Source organism: Pseudochaenichthys georgianus, chromosome 17, assembly GCF_902827115.2.
Source record: "Pseudochaenichthys georgianus chromosome 17, fPseGeo1.2, whole genome shotgun sequence".
Taxonomy (NCBI): Eukaryota; Metazoa; Chordata; class Actinopteri; order Perciformes; family Channichthyidae; genus Pseudochaenichthys; species Pseudochaenichthys georgianus.
The window spans coordinates 14597154-14610853 of record NC_047519.1 but is presented as its reverse complement, the minus strand read 5'-3'; the positions used below and the strand labels follow the sequence as shown (position 1 = coordinate 14610853).

The 13700-nt window shown below is 38.3% G+C and overlaps 1 protein-coding gene and 1 long non-coding RNA gene across 2 annotated transcripts; one reads left to right on the top strand and one right to left on the bottom strand.

The window, feature by feature from the left end:
• Positions 1–1149: 1149 nt before the first annotated feature.
• Positions 1150–2631, bottom strand: LOC117461993 (uncharacterized). The gene is made up of 4 exons (XR_004553779.2): positions 2552–2631; positions 2304–2378; positions 1983–2057; positions 1150–1227 (listed from the first exon to the last, which is right to left on the bottom strand). It is a non-coding gene; the product is annotated as an uncharacterized lncRNA (long non-coding RNA).
• A 3840-nt stretch (positions 2632–6471) lies between these two features.
• Positions 6472–10332, top strand: LOC117462678 (BEN domain-containing protein 5-like). The gene is made up of 3 exons (XM_034104943.2): positions 6472–6527; positions 8681–8891; positions 10199–10332. The coding sequence occupies exons 1-3, from the start codon at positions 6507–6509 to the stop codon at positions 10312–10314; spliced, it is 348 nt and encodes a 115-aa protein (XP_033960834.1). The 5' UTR covers positions 6472–6506; the 3' UTR covers positions 10315–10332.
• The last annotated feature ends 3368 nt before the right edge of the window (positions 10333–13700 follow it).

Here is a 13700-nt window from a genome sequence, read left to right as displayed (position 1 = left end):
GTCAATGCTTTAGTGACAAGGAAATTATTTGTTTAAATATTAGATATGACGTTATCTGTGACTTCAGAAGCTTACCCATTGCATTGCATTTGTTAAATAGGTTTGTGTCTTACCCTTACGTGTGTGATACATATGAATATGGCATATGAAAACAAATTAATTTGACTGACTCATGAAAAACTCATCCAAAGTAACAGTAAAATAAAAAGGACCTACACAATAATACTCAATCAAACTGATACAGTATAAGGACTGTCATATCCAGCAATTTCTTAAGTATAACAATAAGATTATGACCTGTTTTTAAAAGAAGATAAAAAGTTGTTTGCATGTAAAGAAGTCTGTAACCCATGCATGTAACTTTACAGCTGTTTGTTCAAAATGTCCTTGAGGTGATCCAGACAGGCTGGACCAGAGGAGGAGAGACGGATCTGGACTCCTAACAGCAGGTAACTTCAGCACGGATTCCAAGGTACACCTTTTTCATAATTTACAAAGAATGCATAAAGTTATTGGTTTTAAAAAATAAAGTAATGACTACCCTGCTGAAAAAACCAGCTTAGATCAGCTTAAGATGGTAGCTGGTTTTAGCTGGTTTTAGCTGGTGTTAGGCTGGTTTAGTTGGTTTACCAGGCTGGACAAGCTGGCCAGGCTGGTCTTGCTGGTTTGTTAGTATAGTTGGCCAGCTTGGTATGGCTGGTCAATCGGGCCAGGTAAGCTGGTGTTAGGCTGGTTTAGTTGGTTTACTAGGCTGGACAAGCTGGCCAGGCTGGTCTTGCTGGTTTGTTAGTATAGTTGGCCAGCTTGGTATGGCTGGTCAACCGGGCCAGGTAAGCTGGTCAAGCTGATTGTCCTGCAGGCTGGCTGGCTGGCTGGACTGACCAGCAAGCCCGTCTGGTAAGCTGGTCAAGGTGGTTAGGATGGTTTGATTTTTTACATTATGGATTTCTCACCACATACTATTAACTAAGTTAATTCAGTCACATTCAAACAGTGACTGGCAGATCTGTCTCACATATCAGATTTTTTGCTGGTGAAATGTTCCGCTCATAGCCACACTATCGTTCACGTCACGCACACAGCGTTAGCTGCAGCATATAGACAGTGTAGCCACACATAGTGATTCGACTACAACAATTGAGAATGTACCTCAATCACAGTATGCTGACTTTCATGTGCAGTCTGATCTCCCACTTGTGACACTTCATCTGAAGAGACCTCGTGTTCCTTTTGAAAAAAAATCGTTAGTATATTAGACTGGTCAGCTTACTTTCATAAAGTATAAACCGTGATAAGGCGGAAGTAATATATGGACACAGAGTTGACAGTGTTGTAGGGCTGCAACTATCATTTTCATTATCGAATAATCTGTTGATCATTGTCTTGATAAAGTGAATAGTTGTTTGGTCCATAAAATGTCAGAAAGTGTGAAAAATGTTGAGCACTGTTTCCGAAAATCCAAGATGACGTCCTCAAATGTCTTATCTTCTCCTGACTAAGAGACCTCATCCCAAATATATTGAGTTTACTGTCATAGAGTACTAAAGAAACCAGAAGATATTCACATTTGTGAAGCTGGAATCAGAGTATTTGGTTTTTGAATTTTTTACAGAAATTATTCAAAATTATAAATCAATTATCAAAATAGTTTTCTATGAATGTAATAGTTGGCAACTGGACAACTGCAGCCCTATTATTCTGTTTGTATACCATGTTTAATTTGCAAAAGTTATAAATAATATAATTCATATATTTGTATTAAATATTTTGGACTCTAGTAGCTAGTTAAATTGCAAGACTTTAAATTAAAGTGCAGACTGTCTGGGCAGTGCTCAACATGCTCAAACATGCTCAGTCTGAAATGTTGCATTAAGTCAATTAACTGCATTACATTTGCACCAAATATACATAATACACACCCTCCAGCCAACTAAAAAGTATTTTTCTAGTCAGAAAATACAGGTAATTCAACTATTATTTACTTCAGCTGCAGGCCACCTTCTCTCATGTCCACTTTCTTCTCTTGACTGTAATGAATCATCTGAGTCGGCATCATCCTTATCAAGAGATGAAATACACGTAAAGAAAAGCAATGTGTAACACATACAAGACAACTTCCACTAATTGCACTGAATAACCATGCAAAACCATGGTGGTAGTACTTTGAGAGTACTTCGATCCCAAGTTGCAGACTCTCATTTTCTGAAGAGACCTGATTCTTTTAGAGAAATTTGATATACGTTTAAAGTATTCAAGTTCAGATACACTTTAAGTACAGGAAAAATGTATTCAAAAATATTTACCTCAATCACATGCTGCCATCTCTCATTGTCACTTTCGTCACTATCATGCATCAAATGATCTGCTGGCGTCTCATCCTAGTTATAAGACATGACAAACCATGGCATCACATACTGTATATCACTCATTAAAGAGCATATATCTTACCAATATATTCATTGGTAAATATAACAACTCAAGAAAGACATTAGATGGAGGATCAGGATAAAATGAAAAACAATTATGCCATATGTACACTGAGGATACATACCTCAGTTATTGTCTTGTGTTGACAAATTCTTCTGAGTGTAGATCTTGGTATTTCTGAGCTACTGCAAGGCTCCAGGTAATCTTTGTATATTCGTGTTGACATCTAAAGTAAAATAATGTTGCATGAACATCATCTTCAAATCTTCAAAATCCTTCTACATTTCGCCTTCTAATCTAACATGTACGATATCATGTGTAAAGGAACATTCAAATTGTGGTGTCTCTTATCATCTGGATCATGAAGTGCTCACTGATTGGATGGCAGTGATAACACCATCTGATCTGATTGACAAAAATCCCACAAAATGATGTTTGAAGACAGAAATCAGGAAGCAACATGGTAAGATTACAGCACCAGTCAGGTATGTATTGTCAGTGCAGTAAATGTTATAACGTTAGGTTTGTATGTTTGCCTCTTAATATTGTTTATTTATTTAACCAATTGTACTCTCCATAAATCCATAACTTATAGACCTTTAAAAAAAACATCAACATTAATGCATTAACAGCAGTATGTCCACTATTCATATGTACACACCTTTGGGATGAAGCCCATATAAGTGTATTTAGCAACGTAACGATAACAAATCAAAGGCCGGGGTTCATTGGTCAAACAAAAGACCAATCAAAAAGCAGTTGGTTTTTCTTTTTTTTCTTTTCTGAGACAGCAGCGCGAAAACAAGATTAGACATTAGAGATGTTTGCGTATGTTAAATACACTGACGGCTACAAAGCAGTTGTCCCAATTTCTTTCATAAAACATTTTGATTTAAAAACCTACCAAAGATATTCTTTATCAAATTATTTGGGAAAACGAATACTTCAACGGTCAGGTTCTCCTAGTGAAAGGTAAGTGACATAATAACTATTTATTTTCTGAACAAGCTAACGTTGGCTTAATGAAATGACTAGCCAGTACTTGTATGCTAATAAGATTTTGGCGCGTTTATTCCGCTGCAGCGGGTAGCTCGCTTTAAGCGTGTCGAGCCGTGCGGGGCCCGTTTTTGGTTGCGTTTCCACTTCTTGGCCTAGTACCGGCTAGCGGGTTCTAATTCACAGTTTTTCTGGCCCCATAAAATCGTGATTCCAGGGCCAGGAACAACCAGGCTGAGCATGCTAAACTAGAGAGAGAATCGCTGGCAAGTGGGCTGCAAATACAACAAGATGAACATATTTGACCGTGATTTATTTGTAATACACGTTTCAAAATGATGCCGAAGTAACAACATACTGAAACCGGTTAGTAAAAACCATGAATTAATGCTTTGACAATTCTGCAGACAGACGGCAGAGAAAACCTTTTAACATGCGTGTTTTCTAAATGTAGCTTGGCTAAGCTAACGTTATATATGCTCCGACCGTCCACACTCACACCAACGGCCTATACAGACATAACTAAACCAGCGACTGTATTCTCCATGACACAGGCAGTCTGTGGTTTGTACTTGTTTAACTTTTGTCTAGTTTCTGAACAGATATGAGGAGCTGTGAGCTCTGAGTGCTAAGAGCTAACGGCTGTGTTGTTTTTTGGGGCGCTCATTGAAGATGACGTCACGGCTCTGCCTACACTGCGTTATTAAAGTAACTACCCCAGTTCCTAAACTGTAATGGAAGCGCAGTCAAATGGCCGAGCGAGGCCTGCAGTGGAAACGCGCCATAAGATAGCTATCAAGTTAACACAGACGCTTAACATTTACTACATTTTCACTCACCTTTTAACAGAAACCCGAGAAGAGATTGAGGAGTCAACTGTGAATCCTCAAAAAAGGATAAGAGTCCCCAAGATCCATCACGAAGAAGGCGTAATGGAGGAGAACAATGAAGGGACATCCGCCGAAAAAGATGGCTTAAAAAAGAAGACGGTATGTATGTGATGTGTCCGTCGCGAAGAAAAGAGCCGGCTCTTTTAAGTGAACGACGGGCGTTTTTTTTTGCGGAGGGATCTAGATCAGCTTGAAGGCACATTATGCAATGTGCACATTATCCCGCTTATTACATGGCCACATTCTCAACAAAGTAACGACATGACTCCCAATATTAATTGAAATGCTTTTATGGATTTAGAAAATGATTTTATTGATTTAAAACATAGTTGTATGTATTGATTTAAATTGACATGCATCCGCTAAGAAAAGTAGTCCGTTGTTACTGTTTGAACTAACGTTGTAACGGCAGGAACTGCTTCGATAGTGTTTTTGAGGAGCTTTTTGATTACAGATTTGAAAACGTCGTTGCTTGCTTTAAAAGTAGCACAATTCATTATGTCAAACCTTGGAAAGTATCTAGATACCCCTGCCCTAATGCCCTAATGCCAAAGTAACTGGCAACTGAATATTTGTCGCCGTTTGATGTCTAAGTTTGTTTTTAATTAGTTATTTAACGGGGTTTGATGTTATAAACCAAAGTAGTCAACCGAGGGGAAACACTGCTTTGAAAAATTATCATTAGCACTTTAAGCATTTACTTAATGTATTATTACGTATGTATTTAATGGTCTAAAAAGTGCAAAACCAATGCTATTTTTATTTGTACACAAAAGAAAGGGTCATATTTCTGACATTGACGTTAAAGTTGAATACATCAATGTTACTCAATGCTTTGTATCATTTTATCTTGTAATTTACCTTTTATTTTATTCCAGTATCAGTTTGGGCTCTCACTTGTTTCTTGTTTTTTTTTATAGAAAGCCATTAAGGCAGCAGAGGTAGGTGAGAAAAGGAAAAGCCTCATGCAAATCCTGAATGAGAAGAAATCCCTGAAAAACAAAAATCCACTCTACACCATCGAGAAAAAGAGAAAGAGGGAGGAGACACTGCCAGACAGCTTCTCTGACAGTGATAATGATGATGGAGGTGTTGTGCCCCAAAAGATTCATGATGAAATGAAAATGAAATACCACAAACTGCAAAGAAAGCATCAGGCTCTAACACAAGACCTGGACCAATGCAAGCAAAAGTAAGAAATTGTGAAAAAAGTACAAAAGAAAAGATGATTATATTTATAGCACTATTTATATTATTTATTCATAACACGTTTCACAGTCTTGCATCTGAGATAATATTGGTGGCATATTGGGTTTAATGACATACAATTATGTTCTTTTAATACAGTTCTTTAAAAGTTGTGAACATTTTTGTGAACATGTACCTATGTGTTTTTTAAATATCAGTTTTAGGGTAACACTAAACTTCAGATAGAATTGGTAGGATGCTAAAAGGTTATTACTGCTAATTTTCATTTTTTTTTCATTTTATAATAAAGATCCACAGAATTGGAGAATAGTAAGAGTGAGCTGGAACAGGAGGTGGTCACATACAGAGAGGCAAACCTGACTTTGCAAAACAATATTGATAAACTCCTGAAAGAGGTCTTTTCTCAAAGTGAGTACAATTGTTTTGACTAATTGCAGACAAATTATTTAAGCATAATGGTACTTTTTGTTCAATTTAGCTTTTCTAACTGTTTATTTTTATTAGAATACTCATCAGCTACTTCAAAAAAAGACACAAACAGACAAGATCTGCAGTCTACTGAAATGTGTTGCTGTAAACAATTAGCTCATCAGGATGGGCCCACATATAAACTCCCCCCCATAGAAATTCCCTTACTGTTAATTTCACTAAGGGAGGGGAGCAACACTCACTTATGGACTGTCTCTCCATTTGTCATTCATCCACTATTTTATTCTGGTGTGTAATAAGTGTTACAGTCTCACAGGGCTGCTATCATTGCAACACTTTTTACTTGTGTTAATCATACTGCATGTATCCAGTGTAATATTAATTAATACTATTTTTAAACCTTTTCTGCTACCCCGTCATTTTGTTACCATCAACATTCTGTGGAGAAGGATCTGTGACCTCTCGAACCCGTGAGCCAGCCATTCCACCACTGACACCACCAGGGCAAACACTTCAGAGAGGGAGCCCGATCAGCCGATCCATTGCCCAAGGCATATGGAAAAAAAGGATGGGAAGGTACACCTTTTTTTCCATAGGTTCTTGTTCTGCTCGATCCCAAATTGGTGTCTAAATCAGTAGTATGCATGTCAACACTTGTGTGTTAGTCCTTAGGCATGGCATACATTTGTGACCATTTTGGCAAGTTATTGGACTAACAGACAAGTTATAAACTGAGCTCTATGGGGGTCTTTAAAACTAACGTGTGTCGCGCAGCACGCTCACAGACATAGATTGCGCACCATGGAGGTGCAGTGCAGGCATATTGTCATTCAAGAGATGCATAGTTCTTTTGGAAAACATGTTTTTCTTTTAGCCTATTTACCTCGTTAACGTAAATAATACTCATTACATTGACACATGTATTATTTGTGATTAAAATAATGGTTGTTGGTAGGTCTAATTTATTAGCGACCCCCACAGATCTATGATTTCACTATGTCCTTATGGGAGCTCAGCTCCCATGGCTCCCACATAACTCGAACCCTGTCTGCACCAGGGGCGGACTGGCCATCGGGACGTTCGGGAAAATCCAGATGGGCGGTACTGAAGTGGGCCGGTGGTACCGAAATGGGCCGGTAGTCCCAGTCCGCCCCTGTCTACACCCCTATGCACTGCCATTTCCCCACGTAAACATAACAGTCTGCAATGAAACGGTTGTGTCCTGTGTGCTACACTTCCTACTTGGCGAACCGTTGACTTGATCGTGCACACGAGATACTTTTTGATGACCCGGCCTTTAGAGGCTTGTCATACAGCTAGTGTTAGTATTATTAGATCTCAGTGCTGCGTTTGACACTGTTGACCACAGCATATTACTAGACCGACTGGAAAACTGGGTGGGACTTTCGAAACAGTTCTAAATTGGTTTAAATCCTACTTAAAGGATAGAAACAACTTTGTTTCTATAGGTAAATACACATCTGAGTTGACAAATATGACATGTGGGGTTCCTCAAGGCTCCATCTTGGGGCCTCTTCTCTTTAACATCTACATGCTACCACTGGCTCAGATAATGAAGAACAACAAATAAGTTACCATAGCTATGCAGATGACACACACATTTACGTAACAATTTCACCAGGAGACTATGCTCCAATTCAAACACTGAGTAAGTGCATTGAACAAATCAATGACTGGATGTCAGAACTTTCTCCAATTAAACAAAGATAAAACTGAGGTAATGGTTTTTGGAGCCACGGCAGAACGTTTAAAAGTTAGCGCTGAGCTTCAGTCTGCAATGTTCAAACCAACAGATAAAGCCAGAAATCTAGGTGTAGTCATGGACTCTGACCTGAGTTTCAACAGTCACATTAAAACAGTTACTAAATCAGCCTACTATCACCTAAAGAACATATCTAGGATTAAACTAATGTCACAGCAGGATTTGGAAAAACTTGTCCATGCCTTTATCTTCAGTAGACTCGACTACTGCAATGGTGTCTTCACAGGTCTCACTAAAAAATCTATTAGAAAGCTGCAGCTGATTCAGAACGCCGCTGCTCGAGTCCTCACTAACACTAAGAAAGTGGATCACATCACTCCTGTTCTGAAGTCTTCACTGGCTTCCTGTGTGTCAAAGAATAGATTTCAAAATATTGCTGCTGGTTTATAACACTGAATGGTTTAGGCCCAAAATACATTCTGACCTCCTGCTAAACTATGAACCATCCAGATCTCTCAGGTCTTCAGGGACTGGTCAGCTTTCTGTCCCCAGAGTCAGAACTAAACATGGAGAAGCAGTGTTCAGTTATTATGCTCCAAATATCTGGAACAAACTCCCAGAAACCTGCAGGTCCGCTGCAACTCTTACTACTTTTAAATCCAGGCTGAAGACTTTTCTTTTTGTCGCTGCTTTTAATTGAACTATTCATATCTTAAACTGCACTGTAACTTTTATCCATGTACTTTTTCTTGTAATTTTTTTTTTTTGTAACTTTTTGTATTTTTTTATTGTTTATTTTATTAGCTTTTCTTTTTTAATGCTTAATGTCTTTCATTTTTTTTTTTTAAAGCACTTTGAATTGCCTTGCGTTGAAAAGTGCTATATAAATAAACTTGCCTTGCCTTGCTAGAGGCAATAACATAACATTGGCTTGACTGATGCAATTACTAAATAAGTTGCAAAATTGTTTGCAATATATAATGTGTAAATATATTGCTTTTTTCAGATCCACATTGGAACAGACATTTGGCTGCGAGAAGAGGTGTGGAGAAAAATTGATTCCACAACAAAGGACTCGCTCTTTGTGAAGGAGTTGGCTGTAGCCATCTGGGGTACAGCAGAGTTAATGGGAAGAAGTGTGTCTGGAAAGGAATGCCCGAGCAAAACGACCGAAGCAAAGCCTCCCTTAACCCCATGCAAGCTTGGGACCGTAAAAGGTATGTGGCACATCTCCGTACACTGAATGTCATCTTAAACTAACAAATTAAATACTACAAACATTCAAGACAGACAGGTGATGAAGACTTTTGCAATGGAATTGAACGCTCCGCTCGCCCGTTAGAGCCTGTCATCTTCCAAAAGTCAAGCAGCTTATTACAACCCACAGACACGTTTTAAAGTTTTCAAAAGTGGTCGAGTAAGTTATAACAATCTGCTGTCTCAGGCGATCATAAGCTATGGGATTAGTTTTGTTTCATAAAGATAAAGCAACACTTTCCTCCATTGATTTTCATATCAAATTAGCGTTTGTTAAAATAAAATAAGCTGTCATGGCTTATACTTGCATATCTAAACAGAATCATGAAAGCATGTTGGTAGAGTCAGGCACACGAGTCCATTTGAGTGTGTGTGCCGGTGTCTGAACTCTGAACGCTCACTCACTGCTAGCTATGTAGCTAACTGTCCCTGCTATGAGGCTACTAGCTTGCATTGTTTTGGATCTAAAGTTAGCAAAAGCTAACTTTCATAACACAGCTTTTCTTTACTTCTCACTTAACTAAAACAATAAAGAAACAGACCGTATAGTACAGCACAAACAACACAAATGATCAATACTTACATATATTTTCACTTGTAGTATTATAATAATTGAAATGCTGGTTCTTCTGGGGGTCTTCTGTCCACGCTCAGCTACCGCACCACAGCTGCCTGCATTGTACAATCACTGGAGGACTGGGCTGTTACTCAAAAACTGAGTAGCCAATGGGGACGCACCCCTGAAAGTTCCGCCTACTTGGGACGTTTTTGTGTCAGAATAGAGAGGCGAAGTCACGCCCATCTACTTCCGGTCCCTGGGACCTTATTTCGGAAAAAGTATGTATTGAAGTTAATGGAGAGAGAAAGATTATTTTTCGATCCCGTTTGAATTGTGCCACGAATTACACATATGATGTTTGTCAATCTTACAAAAATAATTTCCGTGTCAAAAAAGTCACAGTTTGTCGTAAAATATAAGACTGAAAAATACGCAACTCCAAAAATGCAACATATATAATAAAATACAAATGTGTGCAAAAAGTTTATATCCATGTAATATAATAGAATATGATATTTACAAGAACAGAATATGAAATTAAATAATGTAAATTAAGAAGAAGAAAAAATACGGTGTATTGTGTGGATAATAGACCCAATCACAGTGAATGTTCAAAACTAAATTTGATACATTTTTCTTTTTCATCTCAGAGTGCACATATTTAAGTAATCATAACACAAAGCTAAAAGTTTCCTTTCTCTTTTCAAGAGTGCTTCAGAGGATGGCTGATCAAGCAAAACGTGGAGAAGACCGAGAGGGAGAAGTTGGCCAGGTACTTCATTTCTCAAAAAATACAGGACCTCGTGAAAAAGGGGAAGAGTTGAAATAAAAATCTGAAGGAATGGGTGTTTGATGTTTTCCAATTTGTATTAATGTTCATGTTGTGTGTTATAAATGATGTTCCTGCTTCTAATCATTTGATGTATGAGTATTTATTTACAGACAATACATTCTATACATTCTGGTATACCTTTCTGGTAAGGTAGATGTTCATTGAGCTACTGCAATTGGGTGAGAGTGTTTCATCATCATATATGACCAGTTTAACCATCAAGTAATCACAGTTAAAGTTCTACTCAAGATCATACCAGTCTGACCAGCTAATGGTGACCAGCTAGACCACTGTGACCACCAGCTATCCCGACCAGCTAATGGTGACCAGCTAGACCACTGTGACCACCAGCTATCCCGACCAGCTAATGGTGACCAGCTAGACCACTGTGACCACCAGCTATCCCGACCAGCTAATGGTGACCAGCTAGACCACTGTGACCACCAGCTATCCCGACCAGCTAATGGTGACCAGCTAGACCACTGTGACCACCAGCTATCCCGACCAGCTAATGGTGACCAGCTAGACCACTGTGACCACCAGCTATCCCGACCAGCTACTAGACCACTGTGACCACCAGCTTTTACCAGCTAAACCAGCTATCTCGACCAGCTAATGGTAACCAGCTAAACCACTGTGACCAAACCAGCTAATGGTGACCAGCTACAGTGTGTCTTGCCTGGATTGCTGTGTAAGTAGGACGCATCCTTTCCCGGGCTTTTCGCGCAGCATTCATCGCCCTCACCGTGTAGACCACTGTGACCACCAGCTAAACCAGCTGTCCCGACCAGCTAATGGTGACCAGCTAGACCACTGTGACCAAACCAGCTATCCTGACCAGCTAAAGTGTCCAAAACCCCTCTAACCAGCTAACTAATCCAGCCTAATATTGTCTGGCTGGTCAGGCTGGTAAACCAGCCAGACCAGCCTTGTTGGTCTCAGCTGGTTTTTTCAGCAGGGGTGGTGCAGGAATTACTCCTATACCCTGAGATGAGTTAGCATCTTAGCACTTCCGTAGTACCTTGTCTCAAGTCAATAAATATGTTTAATTAGCTTTTGGCTAGATGCCTGAAATAAGGCCTATGGTTAACGCTTAAAAGATTTTCACGTTCAACTAATGTGAGTAAATACTCCACTGGTGAATGTCTGAATCTTTAACTTGTCCTAAAAAAGGGTTTTGCTCTTAGTGTTTAAATGAGAAAACTACGTCATCACTCCCAACATTAGCCGCCTTTAGCTTAACGGTGTACGTTTGTTTGTAGTCCAACGTTAGTTATTTTCTTCTGGCGATTACATTTACGCTTCAACTATTAAAAAGTGGTTTTAATATGTGGAAATTATCTTAACAAAACGTGTAAGTATCATTAAGTTAGTTTTCTGCACATTTCTAAAATCAAAAGAAAATCTGACTGCTTTTTGTATAGGGTCCCCTTATGATGCTAACTGTTGGGTTGGCCTAAAAAAATACATCATCACTGCTTGAGTCTATTTATTTGATATGTTTAAGTCTGGACAAAGTAATGGATCAAACAACAGAGTGTAATCGCCGTCTTAGAGTACACTTCAGATATTTACAAGTTTTCTATCTCCATTGTTGTTTGTGACTAGTGTAAATCTCAAAAATATTATTTGTTTCTATATTTCTTCTGCTTTGCAATTTACATGTGGAAATTTGGGCTTTGACTTGTTTTCCATTCTGTTTAATAATGACAACATTTAAACTTGCCGCACCCCTGATTCATTGAACTAATGCCTAAAGGTATAGACTGTAGGCCCTTTTAAGAGGAAGTTTAAGGCTGTCATTATGTTCACATAGAGGGCAATTGTGCCATTATTTAACAAGTCAAGAGCAAGTCAGCGGACTCTTGCCCTTTTGACCTAATTTTACATTTGTTTTGAAATGTCAATAGCAACAGAGCATACTATGTAGTAGCAGAATAGCAATACAAGTTTTTACATTATTGTTTGCGTAGATTATTTAATATTTATTACTAGTATTACTATTTACTTGGTAGGGGGTATATTCTTTTATATGAAAGCAACAACATTGTCTTCAACTGAATATTTAACAATAGATGGGCATGTAACCCTTTTAAAATAGAGAGAACAATTATCGAGCACTCTAGTTGACTCCGGGCAAACTAATTTTTTATTGTCATATAACCATTATTAAACATGTTTCCATACAATAAGGCTATACCAACAACACACTGTCATTCAAAATTGCTCTTCTTTTTAACATACTAAATAATATACAATCATTGTCAAATTCAATGCTAATTACCTTCAAATGGTCCTACAAAAGTAAACCAGTTCTACTTTACAGCTGCCCCCCACCAAGGTTCCTCTATTTTTTTCTTGGCTAATTTAAAGGACTTTCACACATTGGAGAAAGCAACAGAGAAAGTGAAATAGGTGAGCAGTAAATCCCTTCATCGAGTAACCATGCTGCCCTCTGGTGGTTACAGCAAAAAGATCACTTTACATTATGACATTACAAAGATATAGTTTTAGCATGTCTCAAAGCTGCTGTGCAGTGAATTGAAAGTTAAGCAACACAAAACATCCAGACTTGTGTTTTTCTTCCCTTTCCCGTTATAAAATACAAACAGTAAAAGGAGAGATGTTTGGCTACAGGCCGTCCAAAGCTAGGACTATCAATTGTTAAACAGGGAAAAACGTCATCACGGTTATATTATAATGATGCTAGACTAAGGGCAATCGTTGTGGTGTAAAATCCTCATTTCTCTCATCATCTGAGAGGTCAAAATCTTAATCTGGTACATAAAATGTCTGCTTCAGTTCCATCTCCTGCAATAATATTGAGTCATTAAGTCCATGAAGATAGTCCTGACGTCCACTAGAATGGACATTTATAAAAGAGCTGTTATTTGAAAACTTGAATTATTGAATTGCTTTCAGAAACTAATTATATAGTTCCTCACATGTTAATAAACAAGAACATATGATTTTTCATGGTAAAAATTACAATTATTCAACAATATTTGACTTCTCCTCCTGCTTCTATACAATTTTGTGTTTTTGTATGCCAGCCATTTTGGATGAAAAGAAAGAGAAACTTCCCAGCATGCAATTTTAACCAATGACATATCACTGGAAAGACCAGGATGTCCTCTGTACAGCACATTAGGTATTGATAGAGTAGCTGAAAAGAGTAAAAGGAGATGCATCATGCATGTTAACAAAATGTTCCACTACAGTGGACATTTTCAATGGGCGGGTCCCAGGAGGAATATGCCGATCATATATCTGCAATGACATTGTGTAAATGTCTGCCTGACTGACTGTCATATTTAAGCTCTATAGGGTGAATTGCCCTAATGTGGGACATTTTTTGCATTTCAGACTTCTGGAATA

Bases quoted from the DNA above. Each gene is read 5' to 3' on its own strand.
- LOC117462678 (XM_034104943.2), top strand. From the start codon at position 6,507: ATGGAAAAAAAGGATGGGAAG. The intron at 6,528-8,680 runs GTACACCTTTTT...TGCTTTTTTCAG, and splicing joins TGGAAAAAAAGGATGGGAAG to ATCCACATTGGAACAGACAT. The intron at 8,892-10,198 runs GTATGTGGCACA...TCTCTTTTCAAG, and splicing joins CAAGCTTGGGACCGTAAAAG to AGTGCTTCAGAGGATGGCTG.